This window comes from Myxine glutinosa, chromosome 5 (assembly GCF_964187855.1).
Source record: "Myxine glutinosa chromosome 5, kmMyxGlut1.1, whole genome shotgun sequence".
NCBI classification, from domain to species: Eukaryota; Metazoa; Chordata; class Myxini; order Myxiniformes; family Myxinidae; genus Myxine; species Myxine glutinosa.
The window spans coordinates 158,686,302-158,704,954 of NC_136265.1; the positions used below are offsets into that span (position 1 = coordinate 158,686,302).

Consider the following 18,653-nt stretch of genomic DNA (forward strand, 5'->3'; position numbering starts at 1 on the left):
AAGTTTAATGATTTGACGCTTGCAAAACTAGAGAGAAATATACCATAGAGTGTTCACAAATAAAATGGAGGAACATGTGATTTAAAGTACCATAGTACTGAACATTGTTGCACCGAATCAATGTGGTGGACCCACGTGTACTTGAAAAATTGCTTGAGAGCTGATGTCAGTAAGATGAGTGCTAGTATGTTGCTTCAAATCTGAATCCAGTTTGAGTACCAGTGACTACTCATGGAACCAGAGTGTGAGAAACAAATTAAGGCACAACTTGCGATGAGAATGAATGAAGGTCGATGAGGTACAACTTCTTGCTCTGGCCTTCAGCTGTAGAAGTATAAAAAGATTGGAGGTTGTGGATGCAGTCATCGAGTGGCATGTGTGGAAGGTGTAATGTTGAATGTTAGGTGATGGGTAATTGAGAACATTAATACAAAACAAAGCAACCAAATGTGAGCGAATAAACATATACTTGCCTTGTGGTCCTCCATCATGCATGCCTCAAGCACACGCGAGCTCACAACAATGGGCAAAAAGAGGCAGATTTCCTGAACTAATGACCTGCCAAAATTTAAAAGCAAAGTCATTAAAACGCAAGGAAGGAAATGTAGTACATAAGTTCACTGCTTGGAAAGACACGAAGGGGAAAGAATAAAAGTGGGTGACAAAAAAGGAAAACAAAAAGTAACAACCAACAATGTACTCCTTCCTTGGGTTTGTTGTTAAGATGGTAAATGTAAAAAGAGTCTCATTTCCCCATCAGGCAGAGATCACCTCTTCATTCCTTCTACCTCCCTCCCCCTCCCTCACATCCACTGTGAGAGATGCAAGGTCATCATGGAGAACCAGATATGCATTTGCTGAGAAATCACGCTAGAATCGCTGCCTGAACCGAGCAGTGAACTTTTTCTGATGAATGAGTGTGTTCCTAACTTGGAGTTGAAAGAGTACTCAATATTTTGAACACTTATTTCCATCAATTCAAATTTTGACTCGTTCAATATTCCACTTGAACCAGTGGCATGGTATCCTAAAATAAAATAATTATTTTAATTTGTATTATTTGACATTTATCAACCAAAACAATTTATACAATAAAGCTGCATTATAAATTAATTTATTATTTAAATTGTAAATATCTTCAAATATCTTCAAATATCTTCAAGTAAATTGTATGCTCCCCCAGCTCTCTCTCTGGGCTCTGTGCCCCAAATATTCCTACAGGTCGCACAAGATCCGCCTGCAACCCTCTTATGGTTAAACTGCCAAAACCAAGCCTCTCTGCTCACCTTCACTCCTTCATTCCTCTTTTCTCCCGCCTCTGGAGCAAACTCCCTCACTCTCTTCAATCCCACTCCTCCCTCCAGGTCTTTAAAACAGCTGTTCACCACCATCTCTTATCTTCCCCCATCCAAAACCTTAATCTTTTCTACCCCCGCTAATTTCACACCAGATCCACTTTTTTGAAATACCAACTTCCTTCCTGAAAGTCCTTACAGTATCCTTGTGTTTTATCCTTCTCCCAACCCCCCCCCCCCCCCTTCCCACGTCTCCTCCCCCCAAGCCCTCTCCCTCCCACAGATCTCCCGATGTCCCTGCTCTCAAATGTTGTGTTTGTGCTTCCCCTTCTCTCCCCATCTTGTCTATCGCTCCCCTTATTATATACTTTGTGTGTCTGTTATGATTTTTGTGTGATAAATGTTAGCTCTTTCACGAGCCTCGATCCTGTATACAAAAAAAGAAAAAATAGTGTTTGTGCGTTTGTACGTTATTCTTTCACAGCCGAACCGTAGCACCGATAGGCCCCAAATTTTGTATGTACATTCTTCAGAATTTGGGCAAGGTTTTAAGCTACGCCACGTTGGCCTTGACATCCGTTCTGTGGCCACGAAAGACCACTATAAATTGTATATTGGGATGTTGGCTCAGACATTGCTGCCCCCAGCCCGCAGGTAAAAGGTAACCACCATGAGACCAATAACTCCATAGCTTTTCAATGTCCAACAAGTCCTGAAACCACTGCCGGGAAAAGCTCACCCAGCCAGGCAGCACTCACCCCACTCTCCGCGGGCAGCGCTGGTATCCACCCTCCCCTCCACTCCCTGGATGTAATTTGGTTGCAAGTTATAATTAATGGTAATAAATGCATTGATTTATCAGTTCATCAGGGATGAATCTTGTGGGAGAGGGAGTGGAGAGGACACCCACTCACAACCTTCCCTTATTATAAGCTGGGAAGTCATGCATATTTATTGCACGCAACATGCATTTTATCTCTACGTGCTCGCACGTGAACCCAACATGTTCTATATTAATGAAAAAGATTTACACGAATGCAGGAGCCTGTTAAACTGCTTTTCTTGTCATGGGAACCAGAACAGTGGCATATTATAAACAAGATAACATTATCCAATCAGATACTATTAATTAGCCCTGGTGTTGGGCTAGCGGTTAGGGTGCCAGCTTAGGATCCTAGGATCCTGGGTTCGAATCCCGGTCGATCGCCGAATTAATGCCAGGGGGGTTGACCCAGCCTGTACCATCCTTCCGAGGTCGGCAAATTTGAGTACCAGTTCACTGGTAATTCCCTGCTTGTCATAAAAGGCGACAAAAAGGGTTGGCGGCAGGAAGGGCATCCGGCTGTAAAACCAATGCTTCAAAAAAGGGGACCAAAAAAAAAAAAACCCAACAACAACCACGGTCCCTGAAAAAGGCCAACCCCCGCTTTGAGGGGAAAAATGGCCTCTAAATGTTTTTTTAATTTTTTTTTATACTATTAATTCCATGCCTAATGTTTGTTCTTCAATAGTAACTCTTCAAGTTTCTATTCTTGTTATATTTTCAGGCTAAAATGTGAAATCCTTACATCACATCAACCTCCTTAACAAACCTCTTGAAGAAGTTCAGTCGCTCATACTTTGGGCCTTGCCATAAACCTTTTCAGCCACTATCTGGCTCTCTTGGGTAAACCACATATCTAACTTGGCTTGCAGAGCCAGCTGCCGACTGGGCATCCTCTGTTGGGTCAAGTCCTTCCTTGGGAAATCTGAACTTGTAACAACTTGCAAGGCCTTCATCCAATATTCGATGGAGCACTGCTCTTCGCTTTGGGCCAGTTCCCTCACAAGTTTCACCTATTGATGCTGTGGAAACTAAGGCCCTCAAAACCAATGGATGAAGCTGAATCTCTGGGCCTGATATTCCGGTCACACGGATAGGCCGGTCGCATCTGTCTTCTACCACCTCCTGCACCCTCTGCCCTTTCCGTGCTCTCCTCTCCACCCCCAACCCTGTCCCACCCCCATCCCCATATTTCCTCAGCGTGCAAGTATTCTGCCATTAACCTTCACCTGATGAAACTCCAAAAATCCAGGCTCACTGTTCACCTCCACTCATTACTCATTTGTTCTTCATCTCCTTTCTTGCTGTGCTTGAGCTCGTATCCAGCTTTTTGTCCCCCGTCGCACCGCGGAGCGAAAGGGGGACTATGGTTTTCCCCTGCGTCCATGTGTGCGTCCGCTTGCGTAAGCGAAGGACCGAATTCTAATTTGGTGTGTGGGTGCAACTAGGCATATGGAAGAACCCTATTGAAAATTAGGTCGCCACGTCAAAATCCAAGATGGCCGACACCATATATATATATGTCTGCACCTCGTGAGCGAAATATCTTGAAAAATAAATGAACTACTAACTTCTAATCTGGTGTGTGGGTGTATCGAAGCATAAGGAAGAACGCTATTGAAAATTGGGTCGCCACGTCAAAATCCAAGATGGCCGCCACCATATATATATGTCTGCACCTTGTGAGCGAAATATCTTGAAAAATAAATGAACTACTAACTTCTAATCTGGTGTGTGGGTGTATCGAGGCATAAGGAAGAACGCTATTGACAATTGGGTCGCCACGTCAAAATCCAAGATGGCCGCCGCCATGTATGTCTGAACCTTGTGAGCGGAATATCTTGAAAAATAAGCGAAGTACCAACTTCTAATCTGGTGTGTGGGTGTATCTAGGCATAAGGACCAACGCTATTGAAAATTGGGTCGCCACGTCAAAATCCAAGATGGCCGCTACCATATATATGTCTGAACCTTGTGAGCGAAATATCTTGAAAAATAAACGAACTACTAACTTCTAATCTGGTGTGTGGGTGTATCTAGGCATAAGGACCAACGCTATTGAAAATTGGGTCACCCCGTCAAAATCCGAGGTAGCCGCCTTGCGTCTTCCACTTTGTCAACTCACATCACTTCACCGACGGGGGACCGAGGCGTAACGCTTGTTCATCCCTATGTTCCCTCCCTCCCCCTTCTTTCCCTTTGCTTTCTCACTATTCACCTCACCCACTTTTCCCCAAAGTCTCAAACTGTTGTGTCCCTCTACTCTGATTTGAATGTGTTTCCCAACTTTCCACTTTTTAAAGTTCTGTTCTCTTTTGTGTTATAGTTCTTTCATGAGCCTCGACTTTAAAACTTCACAAAAAACCTCAAGGAAAAGTACTTCCCTCAAAGTGAAGGAAATACCACAATTTCACATATAATGTAAATTAGGTATTCCAAGCACGTAGGTATTTGCATGTGTGTCTCACTCCCAAGCATTCCCAGTATTGACGGCTTTTTATGAGTCTATTTTGTGAGCTCTCTTCGCCTCCAGTGAATTATAGTTCATACTGGCTACTGATATGGTGTTTCTCTCACACTCCATCTCATTTTCTCGTTCTATCTTTTGATTCGTAGAAAGCTGTAAAATACCAAGCCCTGACACCCCTCGTTTATGCTTCGTGACTTTCTGGCTCGCATTGATGTTGATAGGTAGCAGTTAGAGAATCGGAAGAGTTTCATCCCAGATTTTATAAAATCCTGGATGCACTCCTGGTTTTTTTTTTGATGACCAGGTACTCGCAAGCAGCGAAGGCCATGTCAAGTGGAACCAGCGCTTTGACCACAGCCAAGTTGGAAAGCCTGCGGGAGGAGATGGAGGATGAAGAGAACAAAGTTGAGTTGGGAAAGGTATGTACCATTAGTTGATCATCTGCCAACATCCATGCAAGAAAGCACCCGACCAGGTTAGCTATACGTCATAATGTTTTTATGGCATAGCCCATAGGGCAAAGCCGTCTAGAACAGTGTTTGTCTGTCCGTATGTATGTATGTATGTATAATATGTGTATGTAATATGTATGTATGTATGTATGATCTGGTCACGTGACAGGGGTGCTGAGATGTCATTACGGCGGTACGACGGCTGACCCCACACACCGCCATTTTGATTCCTTTGCCGTTTACTCCGGACATATCGTTGAACTTGTCATGTATCACAATCTGCATGCTCTACCTTCACGTTTTTCATTCAGTGTGAAATACAAACAAACACGTGAATGTAATAAAATAAAATAAAATAAAAAATGTTTCCGTTCAAACTGCAGTGTGAATAAACCATACATTATTGCTTCTTCCTCTTCTTCAAACTCGCAAAGAGGTTTTTATAACTGGCAAATTCGTGATGAAATAAACGATTTTTTATGGCGTAGATGTTTGGTTCCTGTGTTTACAGCATTTGTCTCTCCGTATGTATGTATGTCCCTCACATATTTATCCTACATATTGCGGGAGTTTTATAGCCGACAATTATGCTTCTGAAAGATAGAATGTACCGGTAATGCCATTTGGCTTTGCCAGTTATGTTTCTTTCAACACCCTTTAGGGAACGTTCATATATTACGTTATATACCTGGTTGGGGCAAATTATCACACTTGATGATTGGGGGACACTGAAATTATGACTACAAAGTGATATGACGGGGAGGGGGGGGGTGCATGCCCCCCAGATCATATTTAATTAAAACTTTGATTAAGGGCTCTTCAAACATTGAAGTATTTCTTATGACTGCCTCCAACCACCCTAAGCCTGGTGTTGGCTTAACGGTTCGAGTGGAGGGCTTGGGATCCTAGGTTCCTGAGTTCGAATCCTGGTCATCTGTTGAATTAACACCAAGTGGGGTTGCTCAGCCTGTCATCCTTGTGAGGTTGGCAAAATGAGTACGAACTCACTGGGTCACTCACTCTCAAGGAGGTTGGTGGCAGGATTTGCACTCCGGCCTCCGCAAAACACCTCATTCCGTAACACACACAGTGGTGTGTGTCGGGATGGTGCTGAGGTCACTTTGATCGTGCTGACTAACTGACCAACATATAGAATAAACGAGTGTCTCAATGCAATCTCCACCTCCATGGTCACAGACAGCTTAGAGACTTGAAAGACTTCAAATTAATTTAATACTTACATTATTTGCTGACTGGTATCTCCACCCAGGTCATACTATCATCTTCAACTAAAGTATCAAAAAAGCCTGGATACGCCGCCGTTAGACTTTCGGGTCTTGTTTTTAACCCTTTGGATTGAGCCAGCGAATAAAAACCGCTACTGTTGTTGGGTAATGTACTTATTGGTAACGTTTACGGAATGAATGTGAAGGCTGGGAAGTTTGAGATGCATCATTCCCTTTCCATCTCTGCTTGGCTTGGTATTGTGCAGGACCAGTTGGCGACCGAGTTGTTCCAGTTTGCTATCAAGGAGGAAGAGCACACTCAATTCTTCATTGCGGTATGGCACAATGAAGTTGTGCAAAAATTGTCTGTCTTAACTGATTACAGTAATGGACCAATGTATACGCCGTCTTCCATGTGGGTGAAATAATTTGTGCATTTAATCCACATTTAATCAATTTAACAAAAAAAAGAAGATTAAATTATAAGGAGCTTCTTCTAATCGACTCGGAAAGGAATTGTAATTTCTTTGGTCCAAGCGCAGTCTTCTCATAAATCTCAGCTCTACATGAGCAATTGGAATGGCACTCGGTAGAGAGCATTCTTCCGCCAGGCCAAACAGGTGATGTTTTGTATCCCACTGATAGGCTGTATCTGCATCCGGACCTGAACCAAAATCTAATCGGATTGTTCTTGTTGCCTCTAACCAACTCATCCACCTAGTTTTGTCATCATAAATCGTCTTCAACTTTTTAATATATCCTGCTATATATCGTATTTGGCCCCATCTCTCAATGGTGAAGAATCACTTTAAAAATTCTCGGATCCGCATCTTCACCAAAATCGAATTTATTTGTCCTTGTCACACACCTAACCAGTCCACCAAGTTTCGTCTGAATCCGTCCATAACCTTTTCAGATAACCTGCTCACAGACGGACACACAGACAAACAGACAGGGGTGAAAACATAAGCCCCGTCCACTGAAGGTGGCAGAGGGAAATACCAAACATGCAATGGGAACCCAGATGTATATAAATGTATGTAAGTAAATATGCACTATTTTCTAAATGCATTTGGCACTAACCTGGACGGTGGTTTATATTTTGTTTTTTGTTACGAATTCATTTATGTTGTAACAAGTATGAGGGGGAGGGGTGAAACCATCATTTCAACAGAACAGCAGAGCAGGATTTTCGGATTTTTTTTTTTTTTTTTTTTTTCTGTACACAACATCGAGACTCGTGAAAGAGCGAACATTAATCACACAGAAAGACAAACCGACACATAAAACATATAACATGGGGAGCAGTAGACAAGATGGGGAGAGAGGGGGAAGGACACAAACACAACATTTGAGAGCAGGGACATTGAGAGATCTGTGGGAGGGAGAGGGCTTTGGGGGGGGTGGAGGCATGGGAAGGGGGGTGGGAGAGGTATAAAACATTGGATACTGCCAGGACTTCCAGGAAAGAAGTTGGAATTTCAAACAAGGTGGATCTGGGGTGAATTAGCGGGGGTAGAAAAGATCAAGGTTTTGCATGGGGGAAGACAAGAGATGGTGGTGAACAGCTATTTTAAAGACCTGGAGGGAGGAGTGGGATTGAAGGGAGTGTGGGAGTTTGTTTCAGAGGTGGGAGAAAAGAGGAATGAAAGAGTGAAGGTGAGCAGACAGCCGAGATTTCGGCAGTTTAACCATCAGAGGGTTGCTGGCAGATCTTGTGCGACCTGTAGGAATATTTGGGGGACAAAGCACAGAGAGAGCTGGGGGAGCAAGGCCGGAGAGGAGTCGTTAGAAGACAGAAAGACCACCTACCTGCCTGCGGTGAGTGAGTGAAAGGCCCTCGGAGATAGCTTCATCGCGGGAGATTCCAATGATTCTGAAAGCTTTGGTTTCAACAGCGTGAAGCCGAGCTAGGTGTGAGGCAGGAGCACCGGCCCATAGGGGAGAACAGTATTCCATTGAGCTGCGGATGAAAGCCTTGTATGTGGTGAGGAGCTCAGGTGTGCCTAGGAAGGACTTTGCATGACGGAGGATGCCCAGTCGGCGACTGGCTTTGGAGGTCAGCTTGGAATTGTGGTTTTCCCAAGAAAGATCATGGCAGATAGTGAGACCCAGAAGATTGAGCGACAGAACTTCTTGGAGAGGATTATTCAGAAAGTAGATGGGAGGGTTGTCCAGTCGATCTTTTCGGAGAGACATAGTAAGAGTGTGAGATTTGTCAGGATTGAAAGACATGTTCCACTTGTTGGACCAGTCTGTGATTTTGTCCAGGTCTTCAGAGAGTGAGGAGGCTGCAGACTGCCGATCTGAGGGAAGAGGAATGGAGCGGCAGAGAGTGGAGTCATCAGCAAAGAGATAGAGGATTTTCCAGAGAGTCGGAGAGATCATTGATGAAGACCAGAAAAAGCACAGGGCCCAGAACACTGCCTTGGGGAACTCCAGCCTGAACAGGAAGGGGAGATGAGAGAAATCCATTCAGGGCCACACGTTGACTACGACCGGAGAGGAAGTCCGCAAGCCATGCATGGCGATTTCCATGGATACCATAGGAGGAGAGTTTGGTGAGCAGAGCTGGGTGCCAGACCGTATCGAAGGCACGTGATATGTCAAGGGAAACAGCTCTGATTTCCTGTTTGGCATTGAGGACCTCCATCCATTGCTGAGACAGCAGAAGCAGCATGTCCAGAGTAGAATGACCTGGTCTGAATCCAAATTGATGATCGGAGATCAAGCCATTGGAGAAGAGGAAGGATTTGATATCCGAAGCAATGATGGAATCCATGACTTTGCTGATAAATTGGGAGCAGGCTGAATGGTCTGTAGTTGCAAGGATATATTTTTGCACCTTTTTTGTGTAAAGCGGTAATGTTTGCTGATTTCCAGGATGCTGGCAGATGACCTTGAGCAAAAGAGAGGGTGAAAAGAACAGAGAGAGGGTGAGATAGAGCGGCAGAGCAGGATTTTAGGACCCGTGGGCTGATGCCGTCTGGTCCAGTTGCAGAATCAGAGTCGAGGTTTGACAAAAACTCCTCCACCTTGTCAGGAGAGAAGGACACAGAGTCCGGGAGCAGTTGGGTTCGGCTGGGTAAGGTGGGAACAGAGAGAGATGGGTTTGGGACACAAGATTTTGAGGCAAACACAGAGTTGGGGCATTCAGCTTTGTCACGTGCGGTGTCAACTGTGTAGCCATTTGAGGTAAAGGAGGGGATGGAGGGGGAACAAACACCCGAAACGGATTTGACCAGACGCTACCAGGATTTGGAGGAAGGAGACAGGTTTGAGAGTTCATTCTTGAGTGTGGAGAGATAGTGCTTCCTGGCACTCCTGAGGGTAGACACACACTTGTTCCGAGCTTGGTGGAAGGAACTGAGATTGCCTTCAGTTGGATTAGCCTTCCAAGAGGCAAAGGCAAGTTGTTTCAGGGCAACTGCCTCACCATAAGATTCAGTGTACCATGGACGGGAGGAAGGTAAGACAACTGAAGACGAGATGAGATAAATCTGTGCATGAGAGAGAGCAGTTTGCTTTGGAAGAATTCCCAGGAAGAATTGATGTCAGAGGCAGTGGAGATGGGAGACCAGTTCAGATGATTGATGGCTGCTTGAAGACCGTCCCAGTCGGCCTGAGTGAAATTCCAGACTCGACGACGCTGAGGAAGCTCTCTGAGAATGGCCAGAGAGATGTCCACTTTAACAAGCACATGATCAGAAGAACCGATTGGAGCAGAAGAAGAGCAGCAGACATTAGCAGGGAAGTTTGTCATAACCAAGTCTAGAAGAGAAGATACTCCATTGGCTGAGATCCGGGTCGGGAAATTGACAGATTGTGTCAATCGCAGTGTCACAGAAGTCCTTTGCTGAGGTGCCATGACTGGTGAGAGAGGAACCCACACCCAACCAGCTGGCATGATGACAGTTGAAGTCACCACATATGAGGAAGAGAGAGTTTGGATGAGTGGATAGAAGTTGGTCCATGTTGTCAGACAGTGAAATGTAAATGGAGTCATCACTGTTTGGAGGACGGAACAGAACACATATGAACAAAAGGTGGGAGTGGAGAGGAAGCCATAGCCAGAGGTACTCCTGGGGGTGAGGTGGAGAGAGGGCAGTGCAAGGAGAGTGAGGAAGAGAGTTTTTGATAAAGATAGCCACCCCACCACCAGGACGAGGCTCAGGTCTATCATGCCGGAGGAGGGAGTAACCAGGAAGAGATATTAAGGAATCGGAGACATCTTGAAGGAGGGAAGTTTCTGTTAAGCAGATCAAGTCTGGATTGTCAGAAGTAACCTGTATGGAGAGATCAGTCAGGCTTGAGCGAAGGCCCCGGATGTTTGAGGTCCATACCGTTAATGAAGAGAGTGGGGGAGCATCGGGTACAGGACAGGGGAGGGGAGGGGTAGGGTAAGAGGAAGGATGAGAGGGGGAGGTAGGGAGAGCAGTTGATAGTGTGTCAGAGATTACAGAAGAGTTACAAGAAAGGGAAGGATGAGAAGGACGAAAGGTTTGATGGTGAAGGGATGAGGCACAGTGAGGGGTTGTTTGAGGGGGGGGCAGAGGAAAGTAGAAGGTTGGGGGAGGTGGAGGTATGAGATAGAAGGGAGACGAAGTCTTGAATGGGAGGGGTTGGGGGGGAGTTTTGAAGGGGAGGAGTGAGGGGGGAGCTTAGGAGGGGAAGGGCAAGGGGGGAGTTTAGGAGGGGAAGGGCAAGGGGGGAGTTTAGGAGGAGAAGGGCAAGGGGGGGGTTTCGGAGGGGAAGGGCAAGGGGGAGTTTAGGAGGGGAAGGGCAAGGGGGGAGTTTAGGAGGGAAAGGGCAAGGGGGGAGTTTAGGAGGGGAAGGGCAAGGGGGGAGTTTAGGAGGGGAAGGGCAAGGGGGGAGTTTAGGAGTGGAGGGGCAAGGTGGGAGTTTAGGAGTGGAGGGGCAAGGGGGGAGTTTAGGAGGGGAAGGGCAAGGGGGGAGTTTAGGAGTGGAGGGGCAAGGGAGGAGTGGAGGGGCAAGGGGGGAGTTTAGGAGTGTAGGGGCAAGGGGGGGGGATTTGGAGGGGAGGTGCAAGAAGGGAGTTTAAAAAGTGGATGATTAATGAAACATGAACATTGATAACAAATTGGGTTTATTGTGATTTTCAAGTTAGCAATCCGATTAAGAACGATGGAGGAGGGGTGGAATGAATGTGAATTTAGAACATGTAGTGAGGGAGACGTATAAGAGATTGAATTTATTTTTTTTTGAAATGGAATGAGTTGGAGAGGAAATTGAAAAAAGCCTTTTAAATAGGAAGAAAATCAGCGTGTTGTAATATACCACTGAATAAAACACTGAAGGGGAAAGTTTAAACATATTTAAATAATATTTAAACAGAACCGTGAACAATCTTATATGGCCGAGAGGGCAACCACGAGTCACGTTAACAGGGCAAAAGGTGGATGGCAAGGAGATAATGGGGGTGGGGCAAACAGCACACCTGGACAGAAGTACAGGATGAGACAACAGCACACGTGGAGAAAATAAAATAAATGTTTTTGGGTTTTTTGGGGGGGTTTTTTTGGGGGGGTGGGGATTTAAAACGTTAGACAAAGAGTATTATGTTCGGGGTAGAAGGGAAAAATCTAAGAGCCAAGCAAAACACGAAAAAGGGGACTTAAGTTAACAAACACCGACCGGGAGTACAAGGCCGCACACGCGGAGCAGAACACGATTAATTAATTACGAGTTACAGGAAATTCAAACCAAAACTAACTATAAACAAACAATAATGCATAGACGATAAAATAACGAGTTGAAATTTGACAAACACACGAATGAAAAAATAACTTCACTTTGGATGCCCGGAGAGAACCAAGCCTCAAGGTCGGAAGCTTCAACAACTAGGCTGCCCGGCACGAAATACTCGACTATTTTATACAGGTATGAAAGATTAACACCGAGAATCTTCCGAGGGACACACTATAGGTACACACACGTAAGATAAATACAGTTTCGACAAAAATACAATTGTGAACAATTACTTAACTTCGAGCATGCGTGAAGATTGTGGAACAGCTTCGAAAAACCGTGACCGCCCCGACAAGATCTCAAAAAGGATGTTGGCCTTCATGCCCCAATGCCCTCACAAAATGTGAGTCGAAGGTTGCCAGAAACTTCACCTTCTCCACCTTCTCATGTGAGAAAAAATAGTTGGGTGCAAGAATGTAGGGGAGGCACATTGAGTGTGGGTGGTTGGGGGTGTGGGTTGGCAGGGAACACACTTATTGTGGGCTTTGAGAGTGATCACACTTATTGTGGGCTTTGTGGAATGTCCTGAGATTGCCTTTGGGTGGATTTTCCTTCCCTGTTGCGAAAGCCAGTTGTTTAAAGGCAACTTCCTCCCAACAGGATTCATTGTACCAAGGACAAAATTATAAGGGTACCATAGCTACAGATGAGATGGGATTAATCTGTGAATGAGAGTGGGCGTTTATGTAAGAATTCCCATGCAGCATCAATAATATTGGCAGCTGAGATAGAGGACCAATTTGGAAATGTGCGGACAACTTGCAATCCCTGCCAGTCGGCCGAAGTGAACTGTCAGACTATGAGCTACTCAGGCAGCAATCTGAAAACAGCCAGAAAGATGTGGACTTGCAGAAGAACATTATCTTTTGAACCTTTTTGAGCAATGGAGAAACAGGAGACATTAGAATGAACACGAGGTGGACATTACCAGCCCCAGAAGGGAGGATTTGCCATTGCCAGGAATCTAGGATGGAAAATTCACAGATTGGGTCAGGCTCATTGAGTCACAGAAGTCATTTGCTGCACTGCTATAGCTGATTGAAGAGGTGGGTACCAGCTCCCTGCCAATTGGTATGGTGACGTTTGAAATGGCCGCATTTGGGGAGAGAATTGCAATGGGTGTTTATAAGCTGGTCCATGTTTGGGGTGGGTGGAGGGGGGGGGGGGGGGTTGGGGGGGGGTGAAAGAAAGAAAGAAAGGAATCTATGAAAGATGGAAGAAGAGGAAAAATATAGAGACAGACAGATATAAAGAGTATTTGGTGTTAGTGGGACTGTACATCAGGCAGACAAACGATGTGATTGCAGAGGGAAACCCACAGCCAAAGGTATTCCTGGGGGTTTGGAGAAGTGAGAGCAGTACATGACCAGTGAGACATGGAATTCTTGATGTAAACTGTACCTCTGCCATCAGGACAGGTTTGAGGTCTGTTCAAACAGAGGAGACAATAGTCAGGAAGGGACACAGTGGCATTGGCGACATCCTGTGGGAGCAATGAATCTGTTAAGCAGACAATGCCAGGTTTAGCAACAGCTGCCTGAATTGAGAAGCCTGCCACATTGGAGTGGAAGCCTCGAATGTCGAAGGTCCATATAGTTTGGAACAGGGTAGTAGTTGTAGATGGCAGGATGGGGGGATGTGGAGATGGCATGGGGACGAAGGGACATGGAGAGGTGGTGGGGTGGGAGGAGGGGACATAGGGTGTGGGAGTATTGGTGTATGGTAGGTGTGGAGGACAAGGAGCATGGGAGGAGATGGGGAGACCAGGGTCGGGGTCAAGGGGGACATGGGCATGCAGGAGATGATATAGAAGAAGGTATGCATCTTCCAATGCAGGAATGTGTCTGACAGGATGGTGCAGTGGTGTGGTATACTTACCTTTGAGCTGTCCAGTCTGAGCTCATTTCTCGGCCTGTCACGTAATTGTTGCATTGGTGCTTCGCAAGGTGATAGTTGAGATTCCATCACAAATTGCACTGTCCTTTTTTATAGATATTATGACAGGTGTCATGCCTGCTAGTATTAGTTGGTGAAGCTTAAATTTCCAGTGGTGTCTTTTGCAAGGAATAGGAGACTTGTCGCTAACACCCCAAACAGATTCCAAAGTTATGCACTCATCACCTTCAGTGAAGTGCCAGGCCTGGCCAGCCTGTCGATGAAAGAAGTGCCAGAAACCTTTACGGGCCGACCCCACAAGGAGGTGGGAATAATTGCTGAAGCTGCTGAAGAAGTAGTACTAGAATCTAGATCTTGTTTAATATTTTCGAAAATAGTTTTCCAATTTTTCCCCCTTTTATGAGTTTCATTTTCTTCACATAATCTTAAGCATTAATCAGCGTATCTGTTGTGTATTTGCTTCATGTGATTTGGCAGCAGCTAGTTCTTAAAAAGATGTCCATGTGAAAATGTTTCCAGCTCCTGGAGGCACAAGCGGAATACCACCGCAAGTCTCTTGAAATTCTGGACAAGACACTTCCCAGAGCCAAGAAGGAACAAGGTTGGTGTTATCTCCTTCAAATTGTTATGTTTGGTGTTACTAAGAGCAATTTTTGATTAAGGTTGAGTAAGATTCCTCTAATTGTGGGTATTCCAATACTTCAGAGTTGGCCGATCCCGTGCCTTTCGAGATAGCGGGACGGAGAGGGTGATGTGATTATTATGACGTGTTTGTACAACAACTTCTTTTCACCAGGTTTTACTACTTGGTAATCTTATGACACGTTCTTCAAGATCTTATCTCAGAATGTTTTGCGTTCTTCGTAGGGTGAGAGGGCACTGATTTGTAGGCATTGTAGGGGGACACGGTTTGTGGACATCAACAAATGTGGATTTGGCGCACGGCACGCACGCACACACAACACATACACACACATGATGCACACACAAAAAACCTACCACCTTTTATCTGTTTTTTTTTTTTAACCAAAACAGTTTTTATATCACCTTTGAGCCTCAAGCCTTGTGTTTTGAGGATTGCCTGGGAGTTTGAATGTACACAAGGGAGGGCTGACCATCCAAGCAGGAAATTAAACCTTGGCATTGCATTGCTCTGCTGGTAATTGTTTTCCTCCCATGCCGATACAGAGAACTGTATCAAACCTTGCTATGGGCTTGAATTGGAGCGGCACCTGAGCATAACCAACCGGGAGATTGCCTTCCCCATTGAGGCGAGCGTAGTTGCTCTACTGGAAACTGGCTTACAGGAAGAGGTTTGTTAATCTTATTTCTCGTTTAAAGATGAACAAGGCCTTTCATTAAAAAAAATTGGTTGTTGTTGGGAAGATGTTGAAAGTTGGATTGCTACCATCACCCGATGTCACATCGCTGTCTAATTATTGCAGTCACCGGACACCGCCCCTGTCACACCTGACACTTGATGCCTGCACAGTCACGGTTGTTTTTTTTGGGCAGCTGCACTAGTTAGTGGCACCTGTATGTGATGATGGTTGTAAGTACCAAAACTCTATCTTCATCCCTAAGAAGATGCAGGTTGTCACAGTTAACATACTATTTTTGCTAAGATTAATTTTATAAGACATTTTTTTTAAATGGGGATTTTCATATCTGAGCTGCTTCGTGCAGCACTCACTGCTCAGCCAATCGGAGAGTACATATCGAATGTATGACAGGAGTACATTCGTTCACCTTTGTTCTAAACATGCTCTACTTCCTGGTGTGAATCTCTCATGAACAGCGTCCACTGGTTTGGTTTTAATACATAAGGAAAGAGAGATTTCCCCATCTTCAGTAATTTGCTATAGAATGTTAAAATGCTTAGATTTTTTCTGCAACCCTACACCTCAGAGCAGTGGCGTAGTGATGGGGGGGGGAGTGGCGGTGGCGGGGGGGGGGGGGGTGTGGGGGGTGGATCACAAGAAGCAACTTTCAGAACCGTGTGTTACAGTTTAAACTCCGTGCTACGTGTCAATGTGTCATGTCGATGTTGACAAACTAATTTCCATCCGGATTCACTTTTTCTATTAGAATTTTTCTATATTAGAATAGACATATTTCCCCAAAGGATCCTTTGATTGCTCACAGCTTATTAAGTAGTGGAGGTGCAAATCTAATCTAAAAATTATGGTTCGGAGGGAAACCAACGTTTCGGATTCTAAAGGTAGTAGATTCCTAGATTGTTTTCATTAGCATTACCTGAGTCCTCTTGACGTGTAGGGCTCTGAGTGCCCGTTGCCATGAGCCATGCCTGCCTGCCCTGGTGGACTTTACATCTTGGCAGCGACTGCATCATGTCTGTGCAGGGTCTGTTCAGGATTGCAGCTGCAAATTCCAAGCTTCGTAAGTTGAAAGCTGGACTGGATTGCTGTATGGTGGAGACAGATGTACTCAATGACCCTCACGCTTTTGCTGGTATGTCATTTCCATCACTTTCAGACCCATAATTGGACGTCTGGGGGTGTATGTATGTATATACCTGTATGTCGCTTTCCTGTCATGCCTCCCAGTCCCCACCCTTCAAAGTCCCATTAAGCACCAAAAATGTTAATATTGGTCATCTATAACAGACACTTATTTTCCTTCCTCTTTTTTGCAGGAGCACTGAAGTCTTACCTTCGAGAACTCCCTGAGCCTTTAATGACCTTTCAACTATTTAATGAATGGATACAGGCATCCTAGTAAGTAAGGCCGACGAGTCCCTGATGGACATGATTGTCGTCTGGCAGATCATCATCATAATCTTAAATCAAACATTTGATCAGTTCCTCCTGAGAAACAAAACACTATGGAATGGGATTGTTATGGAATCCTTAGGTTGTACTCAACCATGGTCTGTTTGAAGGATCCAAGATTCTGCAGAATGTGTACCTGTTTTATAAAAATGACACGTTTTTTTGTTGAAAGCCAAGACGGAGAGAAATTTAGTCAGGTTGAAAATATGATCTTCAAAAATACTTAATTAGGGGTTAAAACAGTCACTGAACGGCACTTCATGAAACCACGTGACCTTTTTTGTTTGTTCGTGTTTGTTCAACTTTTGGTTTCCCCTCACTGAGCCTGCTCTATCTGTCTTTACAGTATCACGGATAACCAGGAGAAACTGCAGTATTTATGGACAATCTGTGATAAGTTGCCTAAAGCCAATAAGGACAACTTCAGGTTTGTGGGATCTGCACACTCATGACCATGTGGGGCTCTATGTGCTTGGCATCGTGTGGGGCTCTGTGTGCCTGTCGGCATGTGGGGCTCTGTCTGCCCGTCACCCTGTTGGGGCTCTATGTGTCCGTCACCCTGTTGTGGCTATATGTGTCCGTCACCCTGTTGTGGCTATATGTGTCCGTCACCCTGTTGGGGCTGTATGTGTCTGTCACCCTGTTGGGGCTCTATGTGCTCGGGGTCGTGTGGGGCTCTGTGTGCCCATTGCTGTGTGGGGCTCTGTGTGTTTATTTATCACAGCATCTGTAGAATTTTCACCCTTTTACTCAACTCCGTTTCGCTGTTATTTGGTGGAGCAAAAAGTCAACTGAGCTTTATAGCTGATTGAACAACTGAGCTGATTATTTATTTGAACCACCATTTGAACCATCATATTTGAACCATCTTTATTCGCTATGAGCCTGGTGTTGGCTTAGTGGTTAGGGTGCCGGCTTGGGATCCGAGGATCCTGGGTTCGAATCCCGGTCGATTGCTGATTGGTCGAAAAAAGGGGACCACGGTGCCCAAAAAAGGCCAACCCCCGCCCTGCGGGGAAAAATGGCCTCTGAAGGCGGCTCTCTCTCTCTCTCTCTCTCTCTCTCTCTCTCTCTCTCTCTCTCTCTCTCTCTCTCTCTCTCTCTCTCTCTCTCTCTCACATCTTTATTCGTTCTGACATCTCTATTGAATGGACATGAAGAAACACATTTACCTTCATTCATTCATTTGGTTCTCATTGTGTGACCTCTCTGTAAATCTCATTCAATTGGTAAACTCCAATGCAAGTAAATTAAATTACTAGAGTAGAGCATGCTCTGAGATGCTGCATCCCTTTGTGCTTAAGCTTCCTCGTGCACTTTTAATGTGAATGAATGGAAATAAATTGTTACCTCTTTGCTGTTTGATCAACAGGTATCTCATCAAGTTTTTGGCCAAGCTGGCCGAGCACCACGAAGTGAACAAAATGAGTCCAAGCAACATTTCCATCGTATTGGGACCAAATCTTCTTTGGGCTCCGAGTGAAGGGTAGGCAACCACTCTGCAAAAATTGTTTCCGGGCGCTTGCGGAGTCAACTTTGTCTGAGAAATTGCACTGTAAACTTTGTCTGAGCTCTGTTCCTGAGGGTAAGGAGGTAATGGCATGTATTTTAACTGCGATAAGAAAAAGTATCATTTCCCGGCGGGATTGTGTTTGCCATTATGAGATTGTGTCTGAACTTGCTGGCAGTCATCCTTTACCTTGCTCAAACATACTGGGTTTCTTGTGAGATAAGCAAGTGTGGGTTTTATTTGAAATGTTCTTATTTCTTATAGTCGAGATGAATTGTATTTTGTTATTTACAAGTAGCTATTTGATAGCAAGTTATTTGATTACAAGCTATTTGATACTTACTCGTATGTCGCCGAAACTCGTTTTTACACTTGGAACCAGTGATAACTGGCACATGGCATCTCCCAGGACGGGCAAAC

General features: G+C 45.0%; 1 protein-coding gene across 15 annotated transcripts in view; it reads left to right on the top strand.

Moving 5' to 3' along the window:
* LOC137410945 (rho GTPase-activating protein 44) overlaps nt 1–18,653 on the top strand; it is a 138,698-nt gene that overhangs the window by 104,518 nt on the left and 15,527 nt on the right. For all 15 annotated transcript variants that reach the window (XR_013623600.1, XR_013623603.1, XR_013623601.1 and 12 more), the window contains exons 7-14: nt 4,893–5,007; nt 6,533–6,601; nt 14,451–14,532; nt 15,120–15,244; nt 16,295–16,403; nt 16,588–16,669; nt 17,070–17,150; nt 18,096–18,209. Coding sequence is in view for 9 of the 15 variants with exons in the window: in XM_078778921.1 (XP_078635047.1) it covers nt 4,893–5,007; nt 6,533–6,601; nt 14,451–14,532; nt 15,120–15,244; nt 16,295–16,403; nt 16,588–16,669; nt 17,070–17,150; nt 18,096–18,209 (777 nt within the window). In the remaining 6 variants the exon portion in view is untranslated. The remainder of the gene's footprint in view (nt 1–4,892; nt 5,008–6,532; nt 6,602–14,450; nt 14,533–15,119; nt 15,245–16,294; nt 16,404–16,587; nt 16,670–17,069; nt 17,151–18,095; nt 18,210–18,653) is intronic.